A 20,455-nucleotide genomic window follows, 5' to 3' on the forward strand; every position below is an offset into this window, starting at 1 on the left:
CATTTTCTCTTTCTAAATGAACGTGTTATCTTATGACAATACTTATCATGCAAACATTTATACTAGTCACCTTTAACTATGTAATTAATCCTTTCTCCAGCATGTAAATATCACACCATTCTTTTCCGTTGTAAAATTACATGTATGAAATCCACGATTTTCACGTGCATGGACCCACCAACTCTCCCTACCAAAAGAAACTAAATAATCTTTGTAAAGGTCACTCAGTTGATCCTAATAGTTTATAATAAAATATATATTTGCGCAAAGAACTCGTTGATAGTAAAATACAATTGATTATACCCTTATTGTTTATGTGTAACGAACTATTTCAAATTATTTTGCAAATGATAAGCGTACCATGCTTCATAAGGATTTACACACTTATTGACTAATAAAAATACGCTTAAACGTGCCGTGATTAAGCACAAAACACACTGGCAGAAACAAAAGTTATCATAAGAACTCCAGGACATATTTTGAGTTATCGCAAGAACTCCGTAACATTTGAAAAGTCGGGTATAAATTTATTAGCCCGGGCTTTATGTTTGCATCTCTCCATAATTATTAGGTAATTAAGTATAGCAACGAAGAAGATCACAAATGAAAAGGTCAATATGTACGAATTAGCAAGTAATTTGGTAATTTTTCTCAAAACTACCAGATTTTTTTTAAAAGGCGACAAAATATGGACTTAACGATTTTTTCTGAAACAAAATACAATATGTAGGGCAAGCTTAATTATCAAAGTTTCATTTAGCTCCTCAAACTCCCCATTTAAAGTTAAAAATAACCATTTTTTACGCGAGTTCTCCAAGTATATACAAAAGTTTTCCACAGAAATCCGTAACGTTTTCCAGGAACTCCGTGACAGTTATCATAAGAACTCAAAACAAGTTATCATAAGAACTCCATCTTTCGTGTAACACTTCCTCCCCCGTGATTACAGAAGATCATTGGTTTTATCAAGAGATCAGGAGCCGCTTTTGCCTGACTCTGACTTCTTCCACCAATAAAGCTTAAAATCTGTAAATGTAAAAGTAGGTCCAAAAAGTAGGGCAAGATGGTCTTAAGACAGATGGACACAAGCCTGGATAACTTAAAATCCGTCTTAGCACAGCTACAGTCGCACTTGCGTCGCTCATTTGAGAAATATATGAATTGCTCAATTTATTATTTTGAACCTCGGAGACGTGCCAATAATAAGCAATGGTTATGTTCAGACCTATACAGCTCATTTTTGCCAATAGAATAAATTGAAAAGTAAGTTTGTGTATGTCATTATTATTTTTTTTTAACTTTGGCAAATAAACTAATAAATATTTGCTATTACTGTTTAGATCCATCTTCCAAATCGCTTTCTGTCCAGAAAGATTTACAAGACCAATATCATATTAAAAACACAGCGACATCAAAGCCTGTACCTCATTCACGAGTGTCATTTCTCTGAAGTGTTGGCAGTTAAATAAAAGTCCCACTTGTTATTTCTCATATTTTATTGATATTTTTTTCTTTAAATAACCACGTTCTTCGTTTCAAGTAAAATTGACACAGCATCTTCCCAGCATTACCAGTGTAAGACCTCAGTTCATTTCTGTGTATAATTTCAGGCTGTACAAATCAACACTAAGGAAACAAAACACTGTCAGGGGCAAATGGTTCACTCTTCAAAAATCCTTACCATTTTTTTTTCTATTTAATATCTGTTCACAAGCTACTCCATCTCAGCTTGCTATAAAATGAATCCTGGGAAGTAATGATGACTGTAATCCTAGATGAATCTTAATACTTTTATTATAGGAATAACTAGGGTCTTTCTTCCAAGCTTTGATACAAATTTGATGTGACTGACAAACATACCCAGTTCTCTTACCAGCTATCTTAAGAGATTACAAACACTCTAATATAGTGTTGTTTTCTAAAGTCTTAACATTATAAAATAGGGAAAAACACAAATGTAGACTAAAAATCATTTTTAATCACAAGAGAATGTTCACTAATAATAAGCAATTAAGCACAGAATAAAGTAAAAATTGTTCTATCACAGCTAGGGCAAGTATTATTAACATGGAAGTAATACTATAAAGATAAAATATTTAGAATTCAAAACTAGCAACTTTTTTTATCAGGAACTGATAAAAGGTGTGGTTAATTATCTTCCATCCTTCCCAATTATACATGTATGATTGTCTGTAAGTTCTGGATTTATCCTGTTTGATTTCATCAACAGATTATCCTAACATTGAGAAGCATAAAGCCTACTCGTGGCCTGTGAATATTTTTGCCCATTCTTAAACTCTAAATAAAGATAACTATAAAATTAAAATATTCCTAATTTTCCTTTTCAACTCAAGCAGTATTCATCTTATACATGCTAAGTTTAACTTAAGTTTTAACAACATTTTAACCATATAACTATAGGTAGTAACCTTAAAATTGTTCCTGGGTTTAAACTGGTGCAAACCATTTTTCCACAAAAATATGTTCTCCAAATGAATCGTTATAACAGATATATAGGTGAAATTGCTTATACGAGCATGTATTTGTCATCAAAAGAAATGGTCATATGACAAAATAGTAAATGCAAAAGTGTCCCAAGTCAAAACTCATCCAGGTGGTCTAACTCTTTTAAGTTTATAGACATTCATCAGTCACATACTAGAATGTAATTACTGTAAATTACAAAATATCTTTAATCCTGTACTTACAATCCAGCTAAACTTTCACCTTCTTTACAATTTAAGCATATAATATGGAATATAAATCAAATGTAATCCAGTTCCATCAGTAGTATATTAACAGAAAATGAAGATTACACCTTTAAACTGGTCATTTTAACAACTCATTGTTTGCATAAATGGTACACTTATTTGTCATCAATTTTCACTTTTACTTGCAATTAAATGTCACTTTTATTTGCTATCAAATGTCAACAAAATGTGTATAATTACAGTGATATTCCACCTTCCACCTAAAGGAGAATCAAACAATATAAACAAGAATTTCAGTTTTCAATCTGGATAATTCACATTAACATTTGACTTATATAAATCCAGGAACAATTGACTAATAATTACATCTTCAGATACACAAGATGTAATCAGCTGTCAACAACTGAAAAACTTGATTTTTAGAAATTTTATGCATAGATTAAAACCATTTCATTATTTCAGAAACTTATTTAAGGACCAACCAAGGAAAGTCGTAGCAGATTTAAGATTTCTATTCTTATAAAATGATTTGTCTAATACTAGTAACTTATACATTTAAAATTGTTGTCGATGATTTTCTAAATTATCAACAATTAAGTCTTATAGTCCATGTGTATCCATCCACTAAGAACGGGTCATTCAGCATTTTTCTGTAAATAGAAAATACAATTCTAAGTTATTTACCATTTAACTGTACAATACAAGAACATATTGAACAAGTACACAGGGTTGAACAAGTACATAGGGTTCAAAAGCAATCCCAACTGAAGTTTCCACATAAGTTTACTATATACACATGTACTAAGTTTGATTACTAACTCTAGTAACTATACGGAAATCATGAAGTGGACTGACTAACAACCGCCCGACAAGCTCACTTTGTCATGTTGTTATAAAGGTTCTTGACAGGTTATATGACCTGATAAAAACTGCTGTTTGCAATAAACCCTTACTTGGCAGCTTGAGTATATATGCAAACGGCCATAAAAAAATCTCACTATAAACTAAAAGTATAAATTTTATGGTTGTTTGCAGTATTATCTAGACAAATAATCTTGGCCATATGATATTAAGACTGGCTCATATAACCTGTCAAAAATCTTTATAATTAATAAGATAGTTACCTTTTTTAATGGAACAGGTTCAGGTACATCTAGTAGATTACAAATACGATTTCTTAATGGTTTGATTTTTTCTACTTCATCATCCCTACAATAATAAACTGGTAATGTCAAAACAGTTATAACAATCAAATGATTTATATTGATGTAGTTTTAATCAAATGAACCATAATGATGTAATTTTAATCAAACAAAGCATAATAATGTCATTTTAATGGTACTACATTGTATTACAAAAGTCAATTCAGAAAATAATTTCTATAGAACAGTTGCCTTCACTGGCCTTCTAAACAATATGATAAATCTGCAGAAATTATTAAGATAAAAATGTTTTATTTCCTTTTATATGCATGTATATAAAAATGATTTTCTAGCTTTTTCATACATTGTATATATATTTTCTTTCAATTTCAAATTTTGATTTTTTATATGTCATAATGTGGATTATTTACTTCATTTATAAGAAATGGAAATTTTGTTTGTTTATAGAACTTTATAAAACATTTCAAGTCAATCAATCCCTTGCTTTAGTCTAACTAGTTTTCTGCTATGTGATATGATGCAATGAAATTATATTCTAAAAACAGAACTAGATTAAACTACATACCAGATAGTTTCACTAAGAATTGTCATGATTTCTTCTAGATTTTCAATTGGTGCAATATCATCATAAGTGACAAGAACTTCATAAAATTTGTTTGCAGTTGTTTTACGAATCTGAAATGATTTTTTTAGAAATATCAAAATACAGTGAAAAAGACCAGATCCCAATTATTTTATCAAAACTGGGATGCAAAATAAAGCCCAAAACTTTGCTTGCATGTTTCCGTACACAATTTCTTGCTGTGTGTTAGTTCTTTGCCATATAAATTGTATATGATATCAAAAGAAATTCTTTCTATCAAAGTATTCAACAAAGGAAACTAAAGGTAAAAACAAAACATAATTTTATTGCAATAACAATTTTTTTTTAAACTTTTGAAGTTTCTTTAATTTTTTTTTCATATGCGACATTTTTGCAAAGCTCTATATTAACTCATGTTTTCTTCTTTTTTTTCTTTTATTTGTGTACTATATTTGCCACTACATTGAATTTGGAAATATAACGGATTTCAAGTTCAAAAACACAAGAATTGAGCTATCAGTAATATAGAGGCTGGTCACATACACATCCAGATTTATTGCCTCAATAGTGGTGGCAAGTCTATCACTTTATTCAAGCAGGGTAAGGACTACAGAACTTTGCAAGCTCATCTAGAGAATATTTCTTGAGGGTGCTATTTTCAGGGTTGTGTCAAGTTGTCTGTGCAGGTTAAACATATAAATAAGATACAATCCATTAGAATAGCACACATTTTTTGTACATTATACTTAATACATTCTGTAAGATCGAAATGATTTCCCAGTTCAGATTTTAAATCTGAACTAAACCAAGGGGATTATTATACACAGAACACGCATAAAATATTAAGACAATACATATTTGTAACATCAAGATTGAAGCAAAACAAGGTGAAAAAGGTATTTTACTCACTCTAGGGAATCTGTGACAAAGGAAAATACAAAGAGAAGTGAGACTTTTCTTCCTGACTTCACCAGGGAATTGCAGCAAACCACAGTATCTGAAATGTGTGAAGAATTATTTGCAGGTTAAACAAAAAGATTTAGTGCCTTAAATAAAACCCTTTAAATTACAGAGGATTTGCGTCAAAACTGTTGAGGTCATATCAGAAATTCCCTGTTTAATTAGTCTATATTTATTTGTATTTATTAGCAGTGGATTTAAATGTCTTACAAAATGACATTCCAAGAAAAAGCAAGAGTAAACTAAGGATGTTAGGCTTTGTTATTAAGGTTGTGCAGGTAGCTTATATAAAAACTATTAAGGTACAAAGCACATAACGGAATAGTTATACTTACTAACCAGGTAATACTAGAAATGAGTCTATAGGTCATGGATGCCCCCACATTCTTGTGTTTTGCTTGTCTACGGACCGACAAAGTGGTGGGACAGAGGGACAAAGGAAAATCTTTATCCCTTCAAGAAGTGGGGGCGTAACGATATTTTCATAACATGAAATTAACTTACACATCAGCACTTGCGAGCAGTTTCTGGGGTTCTCCACATTTCAGGATTTCTGTCTTCACCAACTGATATACTTCTAGTGGAAATGAATAGCTGCAAACATTCCAATAAATACTGATAAAAATGTATATGTAAAAGCTTAAAAATTTTCTACTTTGTACTTCCCAATAATTGATCTAATAATTTTACTTGATATATCTATTGAGACACAGAGACTTTTAACGTTTAGATTTTTTTTTGGTTTTACATCACATCAACATAGTATAGGTCATATGGCCACACTTGGCTTTACTGGTTAAGGAACACCTCTGGTGTCCTTTCATGCATTACTTCAGACACAAACTGGCACGCGAGTAGAACCACCAACATTCCATAAGCAAGCTGGATAGCTTCCTCAAATAAAATGATCCAAAGTCCCTGTCAGGATTTGAATCCACAGCGGTGAGAGGCAAGTGGTTTTAAGTCAACAACCTTAACCACTCAACCACGGATGCCCTAGAGAGACACAGAGACAAGTCTAGATCTAAATATTTTTGATAGTAAAGAAACTCAAAAAAAAAATTCATAAATTTGAAGGGTTTTTATTTAAAGAAGATGATATGCACATATTTGACAGAATTTTTTGTCTAACACATAAACTAACATACCTTTCTTGTTCTATAAAAGGATCAAAACAACCTGTCGACAGCAATTGGTCCAACATCTTCACCATTGGTAGTGAAACCCTTAATGTAAAATAATATATCATAAAACCTTTAATGTAAAATAATAAATCATAAAACCCTTAATGTAAAAAAATATATTATAAAACCCTTAATGTAAAATCATAAATAAAAAAACGCTTAATGTAGAACAAAAAATCAGAGTCATAAATCTGAGTTATGTGTAAATAAATTTACTTGTTACTGGTTAATGCAAACAATGTTTTAAATAACTGGAAGTTTAGGTAGGTAGGTATTTATTTTATTTTACACTAATAAATGACAAAACACATTTTTCATTTTCAAAATCATATTGGGTAGGAGTTGTACTGTTTGTAAAGTATTTGGGTAAGACCTTTGCACGTGGGTAGAAACTAAATTTTGTTTGACTCTTAAGAGTGCTAGAGACTTAAATAGTTTGGTTTGCCACCAGTGTAGTCAAGCCAGTATGTATATAGTCAGAATATTACTGTAGTAAGCTGATCCAAACACTAAATACAACTTAGAAAAGGTTTCACATTTCATTACCTTAACAAAAATAAGACAAGAGATCTGAAGTGAAACTGTTAAGACATCAATAAATGTTTCACCTCTTCACTCAAAAATAGAAGCTGTGAGCAAAATATGACGATGAAAATATACCTGTCCACTTTTTGGTAGTCCTTAAAAATTTGTGTTAGAGTAGATGTAATCCTTGTTAATTCTTTGATATCTTTACTTAAACTCCTGAGGTAAGATTGTAAGGATGCATTTGAATGTTTAACCTGCAATGACGAAAAACTGATGTTAATAAAATTCAGGTGGGAAGAAAACACAAAATCTAACCTATACATGTATAAAAAAGTTAAACCTGGATTATAAGAATTATTTCATCTTAGCTTTACACCGTTAAAAAACATTCTATAGACTTATAAGACAACTAGAAATGTGTCAAACGACACAGATTCCACTGTTTTCACAGTCTATGAATGAATGGACAAGAGCAAATCTATTTGCACCGCTTAAGTAAAAGGGCCATAAAAAATATAGCACATGTAACAATGATAGATAAATATCATTAAATTTCTTGGTTTAACCCCTCCTGTGATGTGTTATTTACTTAATTTAAGGCCAAACAAGCATAATACTCACCAGAGACTCTGTCAGTCCTCCCACACTGACAGTAAGGCCAAGCAAAACACTATAGGTGTACGCGTGACACTTTAACAGTTTGGTAAATCTTGGAAATGTGTCGCCTGGGGCAGCCCAGTTTATACTTGGAATTTCTTCTCTACAATACAAAAAAGTTAAAATTTAATAAGCAAACAGTATAAGTTCCCAGTCAAACTGTAGATATTTGCAGACTGGCCTTGCTCTGTACATTGGCTAGTGGTATAGGTAGATAGTATTCAAAGAGTTAACTATAACTTGTGGTATAGTGTGTACAACTGGCGACATAGATCGGCATTTGATTTCTGATAAATAATATGCTGACAAACAAATGAAAAGTATGTGCTAAATTGAATAAAAAAGCACATTGTTTACACTTTAGAACAAAAATCAATAGTTTGACTCCAGATGCAAAGTAATTATTTTGTCCTTCTAGTGTTTTGTGAATTTTCAAGTTGAAATTCTAAAATTGAGAGACCAAAATATTCTGTTAGGTAAAACATATGCAGAACGGCCTGACTCTGTACTGATTAAACAGTTTTGTCATTAGATTATAGTTTATACAGAATTTATTGTAGTCTGTGTAGCTTAAACTATAAGCTTATAAACACACCCTTGAATCTGTTCCTTGGACCAACAGCAATGAGTGCAAGGTGGCTTGCCCCTGATGGGATTTGAACTCACACAGTCAGCAATTCTTAAAATACTAGTCTGACACATTAACCACATGTCTTCTCATTACTGCAACTAGGATGTGTTTTTTTACTTAAAATAAAGAAATAATAAATAAATGTACATACTTTGGGAAAATATTCTGAAGTTCCTCTCTCTCTGGTATATTTGGTACTGGAGGACTGAAATATTACAACAAATTTCATCAGTTTCATTAGCTTAGTAAGTCTTTGGTCAATATGTCTACATACATAGGGTTTGTGAGTTGGAGTCCTAAACAAGGCACATGTTTTTTTGTGGTTAAAGTTTGATTGACTTCAGTATAACTAATGATATTTGTCTAAAATAGCTGTTTGAATAGCTTTTTGTAGAGAAGTTGGCAGTTTCTTGTCTGCTAACATATTCCAATTAAATAATCACTATTTTCCCTTACAAAACTAGGTTAAAAAGCATAAAACTAGAAATGTGCCCAATGGACACAGATGCCCCCCCACACCCCACTGTTTTGTCAGTCTACTGATGTACAGCAGGACAGTTTGACAGACAAAGGAAATTCTCCATGACTCCCCCTACCCCAAAATCACATTGTAAGTGGTTAGGGCATAAAAAATGACATCCAAGTGGGGGCACAAAAATAAAGTATACAGTAAAATGTTACCTATGATAGAGAAGGGAAGAGAATATGTTGCCGGCATGAGCTCGTGTTCTATCTATCTTCTCACAGGCTTGTTGTACTAGTGATGTCATCATATGTTTACACCTGAAATTATTTATCATACTGTTAGCAAAATTACTTACATCGTTTACACATACTAGTAGGTTTACATCTGAATTAGTGCATTTCGTTAGAACCAATATTTATAGTGAAAGTTGTTGACAAGTATTACAGAGGTGACATTGTATAAATTCAAATCCAAGGACTGAGATTTTGTTTCATCAGTCATTCAGGAATACAACTGTTTGACACACAGTGCAAGTTCATTCTACATTGTCAGTAAACATTTATTGAAAGGCTGGTGAAAATATGAGTTATTTGTCAAACTTACACAGTAGGTTGTAAAAGGTCAGGTTGACTGCTGACAGTGAGGGCAGTGATCTCCAGCAATCCACTCATACTAGCTTCTCTCACCCTGTAAAAATACACAAAGTACAAACATATACATGTATAAAAGTTATAAAATAATTAAAATGTGGGTCTTGAATTGAAGGATTATATCACAAATGTTTAAAATCATAAGACTGAGTATAAGTCTGTGTTTCAATTTAATCACCAGGTGCAACTTTGACCCATACTTTAATGTCCTACCCTTTCCTTCAAAAGCATAAAATGCATCCATCCCTCTGTCTAATGGATGGTAACACTTAGAATTTTATAGCCAAAAAGTAATAAATAAATAAACAAGAGCTGTCGGTAGGACAGCACGCTCGACTATTCTAAGTGCTTGATAGTAAAAGAGCCTTGATAATGTTAAATTTTTTAAGTTCACAAAAGGGCTATTTTTTTTTTTATAAATTCATGTTATAGGACTTAGAGAGAGTCTAATTATACGGTATTGGCTTGACTATTAGGAAGGTAATGTCACAAGGGTGTTTTATTGAGCATTATAATACTCAATACCTATGAATACATAAATTGGACAGAAAAGGTACAAAGGCTTGTTTTTAAGATGTTTTATCAAGTAAATCACTGCTTCATTATTATGAATGCATAAAATTGTCCCAAAAAAGGCACAAACCCTTCAGTAGTTATTGAGATAACAGCTTACAAGCAAAACTTTACCACGAATTTCTAAGTTGAAAAAGGGGAGAAAAATCAGACTAAATGCAAGATAGAATTATGGATCTTTGTCAGTGACCTACAATTATGACCCTTAATGCATATGTGAAGTTTTAAATAAATATTTTTGATAGTTATTGAGATATGTAAAACTTGCATAGAGACTAAGTAAAATCAGCCTTAATGCAAGATAAAGTTATGGAACTTGGTCAGTGACACAATTATGACCCTCCAATTATGACCCTAAGTGCATGTGTAAAGTTTCAAGTAAATATCTTTGAAGACCTTTAACCAAAATTTCTTATTTCAAAGAGGCAAATAATTCTGCAAATATTGCAGGCAGAGTTATGCAATTTTGCAAACTGATGTACATTGTTACTATAAAAAAGTATTTTAAATTTAAATTGAATATCTCAAGCAATAATTGAGATATTTGACTTTACAAAAAAACTTTAACCAAAATTTCTAAGTTAAAAAGGGGAATAATTCTGTCAATATTGTAGGCAGAGTTATCCAACTTGTCAATCTGATGTACCTTGTTACTATAAATAAGTATTGTAAGTTTCAATTCAATATCTCAAGCAATAATTGAGATATTTGACTTTACAAAAAACTTTAACCAAAATTTCTAAGTTAAAAAGGGGCATAATTCTGTCAATATTGTAGGCAGAGTTATCCAACTTGTCAATCTGAGGTACCTTGTTACTATAAATAAGTATTGTAAGTTTCAATTGAATATCTCAAGCAATAATTGAGATATTTGACTTTACAAAAAACTTTAACCAAAATTTCTAAGTTAAAAAGGGGCATAATTCTGTCAATATTGTAGGCAGAGTTATCCAACTTGTCAATCTGATGTACCTTGTTACTATAAATAAGTATTGTAAGTTTCAATTGAATATCTCAAGCAATAATTGAGATATTTGACTTTACAAAAAACTTTAACCAAAATTTCTAAGTTAAAAAGGGGCATAATTCTGTCAATATTGTAGGCAGAGTTATCCAACTTGTCAATCTGATGTACCTTGTTACTATAAATAAGTATTGTAAGTTTCAATTGGATATCTCAAGTAATAATTGAGATATTTGACTTTACAAAAAACTTTAACCAACGCAGATGCCGACGTGGACGCTGACGCCGACGCCGGGGCGACTACAATAGCTCTCATATTCTTCGAATAGTCGAGCTAATAAATGAAAATATATGCAGAACATTTATCCACATACATCAAACCTCAAGATTGTGTTCCAGAACAAAATGTAGGTATAAACTAGTCTTTCCACATATTTATCAAATCAGTCTCAAGGAACAATGCTATTATCATGAGAAAACTATATAAAATTATGACACTCAAACTCTTTTTTACATAAAATTCTTTGTCAGTCAAAGACAATTTAAAGTTTCTTCTTTATTCTATAGATTTTAGGACAATTTAAATCGACTTTTGACTTACTGTGACTCCAATCATTTAGAAAATTAATTATGGTCCTGAAAATTATGTTCTAACATATTTTTTACTTGTAATGAAGAAAACAAAATCAAGTAAAATCCAATAGAAACAAAGAGAACAATATCCCCTTTATAACAAGAATTTGTAACAGAGTTACCAACGTCCCCCGCCCCGGGAGTTTTCTATGAAGCATAAAATTGTGCTAATTAAAAAGATTGAGGTATGGATCTCAGGACATTCAGTCCAAAATTATGATCAATGCTAGATCTGCAAATGTAACAATAAATTTGTTAAAGAAATAAAATGAAACATGGAATTTAAAAATTTATCATGTTAAGCTTTGACCTCTAAGTGTGACCTTGACCTTGGAGGTAGGGGAGCAGGTGTTGTGCATGACATAATGTCTTATTATTGAGACTATTTGTGCCAAGTATTTTCAAAATCCCTTGAACTATGAAGAAGTTATAGATTGGACACAAAATATACCATATAACAGACTATGTAAATCTTTGACCTCTAAGTGTGACCTTGACCTTGGAGGTAGGGACACAGATGTTACGCATGACATATCATCTAATCATTGTGACTATTTGTGCAAAGTATTTTCAAAATCCCTTAATCTATGAAGAAGTAATGGACGGGACAAAAAATATACCAAATAACAGACTCTGTTAACCTTTGACCTCTAAGTGTGACCTTGACCTTAAGAGGTAGGGGTGCAGGTGTTGTACCTGACATATCGGCTTATTATTGTGAGTATTAGTGCCAAGTTATTCCAAAATCCTTTGAACTATGAAGAAGTTCTAGATTCGACAAAATATATCCTATAACAGACTATGTTAATTTTTGACCCTCTAAGTGTGACCTTGACCTTGAAGGTAGGGATGCAGGTGTTGCGCATGACACATCCTCTTATTATAGTGACTATTTGTGCGGAGTATTTCAAAATCCTTTGATCTATGAAAAAGTTATAGACCTGACACAAAATATACCCTGTAACAGACTATGTAAGTATTTGACCTCCAACTGTGACCTTGACCTTGGAGGTAGGTGACCGGTTTTTGCGCATGACACATCATCTGATTATTGTGAACAATTATGGCAAGTATTTACAAAAGTCCTTCATAGATAAGAAAGTTATGGACCGGACACGACATATACCCTCAAATAGACAATGTTGACCTTGAATGAGCAAGTACGACCTTGACCCTATAGGTACGGGTCTGGTTGTTGCGCATGACACATTGTCTTATTATAACAAACATTTGTGCCAAGTTATCTCAAATTCCTTTGATAAATGACAAAGTTATGGACCGGACACGAAATATACCCTGTAACAGACTATGTTAATATTTGACCTCCAAGTGTGACCTTGACCTTGAAGGTAGGTGACTGGTTTTTGCCCATGACACATTGTCTGATTATTGTGAACAATTATAGCAATTATTTACAAAATCCCTTCATAGATAAGAAAATTATGGACCGGACACGACATATACCCTCAAATAGACAATGTTAACCTTGAATGTGCAAGTACGACCTTGACCCTGAAGGTACGGGTCTGGTTGTTGCGCATGACACATTGTCTTATTATAACAAACATTTGTGCCAAGTAATTTCAAATTCCTTTGATAAATGACAAAGTTATGGACCGGACACGAAATATACCCTGTAACAGACTATGTTAATATTTGACCTCCAAGTGTGACCTTGACCCTGAAGATAGGTGACTGGTTTTTGCGCATGACACATCATCTGATTATTGTGAACAATTATGGCAAGTATTTACAAAATCCCTTCATAGATAAGAAAGTTATGGACCGGACACAACATATACCCTCAAATAGGCAATGTTGACCTTGAATGAGCAAGTGTGACCTTGACCCTGGAGGTAGGGGTCTGGTTGTTGCGCATGACACATCGTCTTATTATAATAAACATTTGTCCCAAGTTATTTCAAATTCCTTTCATTAATGACAAAGTTATGGACCGGACATGAAAGTGTGACGGACGGACGGACAGACGGACGGACGGACAGACGGACGGACGGACGGAGCCTATTTCTATATCCCCCTTTTTTCTTCGAAAAGGCGGGGGACAAAAAACAGAATAACTATTATTGTTAGATAAAAAGTGTCCCCATAAATACACAATCAACAAAACTAAATTCTTTAAAAGATTGCAAAAGATGGAATATCTCACAAAATCAAACAAGAATTTGTAACAGAGTTACCAACGTCCCCCGCCCCTGGAGTTTTATATGAAGCATAAAATTGTGCTATTTCAAAAGATTGAGGTATGGATCTCAGGACATTCAGTCCAAAATTATGATCAATGCTAGATCTGCAAATGTAACAATAAATTTGTTAAAAAAATAAAATGAAACACGGAATTTAAAATCTATCATGTTAAGCTTTGACCTCTAAGTGTGAACTTGACCTTGGAGGTAGGGGAGCAGGTGTTGTGCATGACATAACGTCTTATTATTGTGACTATTTGTGCCAAGTTATTTCAAAATCCCTTGAACTATGAAGAAGTTCTAGATTCAACACAAAATATACCCTATAACAGACTATGTTAATTTTTGACCTCCAAGTGTGACCTTGACCTTGGAGGTAGGTGACCGGTTTTTGCGCATGACACATCATCTGATTATTGTTAACAATTATGGCAAGAATTTACAAAAGTCCTTCATAGATAAGAAAGTTATGGACTGGACACGACATATACCCTCAAATAGACAATGTTGACCTTGAATGAACAAGTACGACCTTGACCCTGAAGGTACGGGTCTGGTTGTTGCGCATGACACATCGTCTTATTATAACAAACATTTGTGCCAAGTTATCTCAAATTCCTTTGATAAATGACAAAGTTATGGACCTGACACGAAATATACCCTGTAACAGACTATGTAAGTATTTGACCTCCAAGTGTGACCTTGACGTTGAAGGTAGGCAACTGTTTTTTGCGCATGACACATCGCCTGATTATTATGAACAATTATAGCAAGTATTTACAAAAACCCTTCATAGATTAGAAAGTTATGGACCGGACACGAAATATACCCTGTAACAGACTATGTTAATATTTGACCTCCAAGTGTGACCTTGACCTTGAAGGTAGGTGACTGCTTTTTCCGCATGACACATCGTCTGATAATTGTGAACAATTATGGCAAGTATTTACAAAATCCCTTCATAGATAAGAAAGTTATGGACCGGACACGAAATATACCCTGTAACAGACTATGTTAATATTTGACCTCCAATTGTGACCTTGACCTTGAAGGTAGGTGACTGGTTTTTGCGCATGACACATCGTCTGATTATTGTGAACAATTATGGCAAGTATTTACAAAATCCCTTCATAGATAAGAAAGTTATGGACCGGACACGACATATACCCTCAAATAGGCAATTTTGACCTTGAATGAGCAAGTGTGACCTTGACCCTGGAGGTAGGGGTCTGGTTGTTGCGCATGACACATCGTCTTATTATAATAAACATTTGTGCCAAGTTATTTCAAATTCCTTTCATAAATGACAAAGTTATGGACCGGACACGAAAGTGTGACGGACGGACAGACGGACGGACGGACGGACAGACAGACGGACGGAGCCTATTTCTATATCCCCCTTTTTTCTTCGAAAAGGCGGGGGCAATAACATATCATTACGTACCATGCACCAACATCACCTCGGCTGTCCAACGTGTAATCTTTTAAAGCACAAAGGAATGCTTCGTACACTTGACCTATATTGGCTGAACACAAGGTCTTATTCAGATCACCATTTTTGTCCACACCTACTGTATTACATACACTGAAATAATGTGAAGTAGAATAAATTTATTTTCTTAAACATGGTAATTACTTAAAACTCCAAAGTAAGGAAATTAAAGTGAAATAATGCAAAATAATGAAAATTTAATCATTGATTTATAAAATTTAGTTGTAAATGTAAAAATTCATGAACTGTACAGTCCCTGAAAAACATGTAAACTAGAAACTGACTTTAACATCAATAATAGATATTTCCAGTCAATAGCAATGAAAAATTTTGTCCCGCCTTTTCTATTCATGGCTTAGTCAACTGCTTTCAAATGCTATCCCCAGCCCCACTGCAAAATAAATTTTTTATATTTCATAAAATTGTGAAGTGTGCTATCAACTGGCGGTGTGTAGCTTTAATCTCACGACCTGCTGAATCCTTCAAAAATAATTACCATGTTATGGCCTTAAGAGCATCACGCCTTCCCTCCGCCCACTTTTCTTCTTTTTCAGTAATCTGTGTGGCTTGTATAAGTCCGCCTAACACTGGTCGTAATTTTCCTATCAACATGAATTTTGGAAGAGCACCAAGTGCTAGAGAATGACCTTGCCTGAAATTACAATTGAAAAGAAAAACAAGAATGGATAAGAGATAAAAAATGTATACTATTTAACACAAGCTAAAATAGTACATTGTCCTTCTTTTGTTTTGAAATGTAGGAATATTGTAGTACCTTTATTAACAATAGACTTCAATAATAAAAATACTAAAGAAAATGACTGATAACTACATCCGCAAAATAAAGGTTAAAGTTGCTGACTTTAAATAACGTTCCTCTAATATTGTAGATTTTAAACTTATAAAGGCCTAAATTTCTTTCATGTGAGGAAATAATACGCAAAGGAGCATCTGAACGTCATTGAATGACTTGTACAGTGTCAGAGTAACTTAAAACCTTTTAAAAAACATTTGCAATACACAAGTCTTGCTACAGCTTTGGTCAAATTACATTTTTGCTGTTATCAACACAATATTATAACCAAAATCAATGTTTTTTTTTTCCAGGCATAAACCTTTAGTTAATCAACAACTTTGCCATAAACATACATGTACCTTGATATTTCTAGAGAGGCCCTCAGCTGTCGTAGATATCTTTCTATCACCATTTCTGAAATACAAAGTTAGGTACATACTAAATATTGCAATTTTTAAAGTGATATACAAGTTCTAATACACCAGACATGTGTGTAGTCAAATAAAACAAAGAATTTTAAACTAGTCTTTACATAAAATAATTCCTACAATTACAAACTATTCAGTTCATGTGAATGTATCACTCTGTATACCTATATCAAAAGAGTATATTTCTTGTTGGTATTTTTCATTTCTCATGAGTCAAGGATGAAAGGGAAACTGGGAAAACAAAATATTTAAGACTTAACAAATACTCTGAAAATCCTACTTTAGATCTAAATATGTAGAGCTGATTGTTTTATGGAGGTTTTTTTCTTTTCTTGTCTATTTTTTCTTCCTGAACTAAACCACAACTTGTGAAATATTGTTGTGAAATTTTAAAACACACTTTGGTTAACCCTTGTATTGTATAAACCTTTGTCCTTGGATTGGGAACAAGCAGATAAAAAAATCCACTTTTCCGCTCGTAATTACGAGTAGAATTTAGAGAACTGGATGCCAAACGAGTAGAAAAAATGTTGTCTGCACATTGGATTTAGAAGCTACTTGTCCTGGAGGACAAGTGACTCTGAAAATATTTTTCGATGCCTGGAACAAGACACTACAAGCTTGTGACAACCACTCTCATATAATTACCTTGTCTTTTAGGATCAGCAACACCATTAGAATCTCTATAATATTCCGTAAAGAAGGCAGGTATAGCATTAACAGCAGCCATCTGTATCTCGTGCTCCGTGTGATTCAAACAGTCATCTAGTATGTCCTGCCATATATCTGTATTAGAATGATGACATATATGATTTTATTCCAAAGAAATATGCATTGTCAATCTTTAAACAAAATGAGTGGGTGTTTTAACTTTAAATATCTTTTTATTTCTTTTTTCTGGCCCCATATGGGGTTATGGCAGATGTGACATGCAAACTAAAGACAATTAGATGCAAGGATCCAAAATCTGCAGAATAGAAAGATTTTATTATAACTACAAGCTTTACCTATGACTGGATCTGTATGACATGGAAATTTCGACAAGGAAACTCTCTCTATTAGACAACACACGGCTGTTCTCATCAACTCCCCACTCATTCCTCGGAATAACTTCTTATCATGTAACTATAACAATAGAGAAAATAAAATAGAACAATAATTATAGAAGCCTTTTCAATCAGTCTAACATAACTATACACTGTTGACAGTTTAACTTCTGCAATAGCAATTTTATACAGAAATTTCATAAATCACAAATAAAAAATTCAAATTTGTCACGGTTCAGAACTGTTCACTATTTAGAGGAAAAGATGTGTAAGCTACTGGATAGCTCAGTCGGTCAGGCCACAGTAAGGTATTCCGAGGATCCCAGGTACGTGTCCTGGTCAGGCTGCAAAATTTTCTCACCCTGTGACAAATTCATTAAAGGTGAAGTTCACTACAAACATTACACAGATGTTAAGGTCACAAAACTGGTCTCAAATTAAATTTCAAACAAAAAAGCTGGTGTGTCTACTCACTATAATGGAAATGTTCTTTATGTTCTCTATCACATCTGCTGGCAATATGTCTGTTATACTCCTTTAAAACAAATGATATCTTTAATTATGATTCTAAATTACTTATCTGTACTTATTATCTAAATTTATATGAGTTTGATTAGAGAAACAAGAGTACCTGTTTTGAAAGGGCAATACTAATGGTTTTATTTACATTTAAAGTGATCCCTTTTTACATGTTATTCATTTCCCATTTTACAGAAAAAAAATGAAATAACCAAAAGAAATTTTTAAAAATGCAAAACTGCCCAAAAATTTCCCTTTTACACTCCATACAAATCATAAATTTTTAATTATATCCAAAGTTTCCCTTTAACCCAGTAAAATAAAAACTTTCTTTTTAAAACCCCTTGAGGCTAGCTTTTATTAATTCAGAGTAGGAAAATTTACCAAAATTTTTATTTCCCTTTTTACCCCAATTTCTTGCTGGTCATACCCCAATTTTTCGCCAAAGATAAGCATTATTTCCATGTTTTTGACTAAAGGGATCCTTTCCCCGTGGTTGTGGAAACCCTTTTTTGATAGCACTGAAATAGGAATAATTTTTGAAAAATATATGTACATTTAAAACCTTGTACTTATTTTGTTACAAGTATAGGTATTTCTTGTAATTCCAAGTGTTCAAGGCTATTTAAAATCACTCAATCTATATACTTGCCAATATTTTCACTATTTAGGTAACTTTAATTTTCACAAAAATACATCTTTAGGCATAATGCTTTAAAGCCAAGTATTGTACCTCTGAAAAACAGGAACATTTGAATGGTTTAATTTGGTAATGGATACTTTTTTCTTACACCTATTATATAGATCAAGAATAGCCAGAATTTTCATCATGAAAGTCAGTCACCTCATAGATTAGATAAAAATCACACATCACACTTTGCATTATAATCATCACTTTTTAAGAATTGGAATCTTCATAAGAGAAAATAAGTAGGAAGGAATGCTTCTTCAAAGTAAAATGTCCATGTTCTTATATAAAAGAACACTATAATTTTTACTTTTTATGTTCCTATGCTGAATATATGAAATATAATTTTGTATGAAAGTCTATAGTATATAAGTGCCATTTCATATCCAATAAATAATCATCTGGAAACAAACCTCAATGTTGGAAAGTGAAGTAGATTTTATTGGCAATAGAAATAATCATACAAACCTGATTGTTTCACATGTTGTGGTGATTTCTCGGTCAGGTTATGAAGAGCTTTGGCAGCCAATTCTCTAATTACACTGAAAACAGTTAGGTTATTTGTGAGTATTAAAGTGACATTATGTCCATCCAAGGGCCAGTGAACCAGTGAAAGTCAAAATAAGTTTAAATTTTATAGTTTACTTCACATGAATGAGAAATAACTTACATGGTCCAAGGAAGTTTAATTAAATATCAATCGAAATTTACCTGTTCAATCAATAAAAAGAGTGTGGCAGTCTTTTTATATTCTAGGCAAGTTTACATTTTATCATTAACATTTTCCAAAATCTACTCTTGGTCAATCACCATTATTACAGTCAATATTATGTGATAAATATATAGTCAATTTAGCTCAACTTGACATTAAATAAATGAGCATTATATTACTTTAAAAAGTATCATAACTAAAATGATGAAAATCTAATGATTTTTAAAAATAAAAACATTTTGATTATTTTTCATACAGCAATTGCAATTGAAATGATAAATGATCTAAATAATGAAAATTTTTATTTTATGGTTAAAAGGAATGGCCAAAATTGGAAATCAATCTGGTTAAAGTTTAGAGCACAAAAATACGATTTTAAAATCTATCAATTTCTGAGTATTTTTCTGAAATCACTTAAGCACATTTCCTTTCTCTCTTCAGTGGCCCTGCTGATCTTTGTTTTTTAGGCTATTTGACCTTAGTGTAGTTCCTTATAAAATTCATTTGAGTGACAATGGTGTGTTCGACTGAAAATGTCAAATATAACAACTTACCTATCCCAATGATGAACTTTAACTTCAGCTAAATGATCTATCAATGGCATCTGTGTATTCAGGAAACTGGGCCACATATACGCTAAAAATGAGGAATAAAAAAAATCAGTGTTCTAAGGTCTGTGAGAGTATTCAAATCTATGACAATGAATTTTATTTCTGAACAGAAAGGAGGAGAAACATATAAGTGCAGCAAATTTAGTACTGATCCATCTAGTTTAAAAAAATCTCATTTACACTGTTCCAAAATGTTTTTATTTAAAGAGTTTGCTTTTTTCAATATCTCATTTTTGTCGAGATTTCACTACATCCA

The 20,455-nt window shown here is 32.4% G+C and overlaps 1 protein-coding gene across 1 annotated transcript in view; it reads right to left on the minus strand.

Annotated features, from left to right (window-relative positions):
• Positions 1 to 1,958: 1,958 nt before the first annotated feature.
• The window catches only part of LOC132714534 (tubulin-specific chaperone D-like), a 44,142-nt gene continuing 25,645 nt past the window's right edge, over positions 1,959 to 20,455 (minus strand). Inside the window, 21 exon segments of the mRNA XM_060697428.1 lie at positions 1,959 to 3,361; positions 3,836 to 3,920; positions 4,440 to 4,549; positions 5,367 to 5,454; positions 5,922 to 6,011; positions 6,566 to 6,643; positions 7,262 to 7,383; positions 7,751 to 7,889; positions 8,569 to 8,622; positions 9,099 to 9,200; positions 9,487 to 9,570; positions 15,352 to 15,492; positions 15,896 to 16,051; positions 16,555 to 16,609; positions 17,272 to 17,409; positions 17,631 to 17,748; positions 18,144 to 18,204; positions 18,619 to 18,709; positions 19,345 to 19,418; positions 20,143 to 20,186; positions 20,188 to 20,224. Coding sequence (XP_060553411.1) covers positions 3,347 to 3,361; positions 3,836 to 3,920; positions 4,440 to 4,549; positions 5,367 to 5,454; positions 5,922 to 6,011; positions 6,566 to 6,643; positions 7,262 to 7,383; positions 7,751 to 7,889; positions 8,569 to 8,622; positions 9,099 to 9,200; positions 9,487 to 9,570; positions 15,352 to 15,492; positions 15,896 to 16,051; positions 16,555 to 16,609; positions 17,272 to 17,409; positions 17,631 to 17,748; positions 18,144 to 18,204; positions 18,619 to 18,709; positions 19,345 to 19,418; positions 20,143 to 20,186; positions 20,188 to 20,224 — 1,882 coding nt within the window. The 3' untranslated portion in view covers positions 1,959 to 3,346.

Source organism: Ruditapes philippinarum, unplaced genomic scaffold (genome assembly GCF_026571515.1).
Source record: "Ruditapes philippinarum isolate M1 unplaced genomic scaffold, ASM2657151v2 ctg3275_1_1_1_1, whole genome shotgun sequence".
Lineage (NCBI taxonomy): Eukaryota > Metazoa > Mollusca > Bivalvia > Venerida > Veneridae > Ruditapes > Ruditapes philippinarum.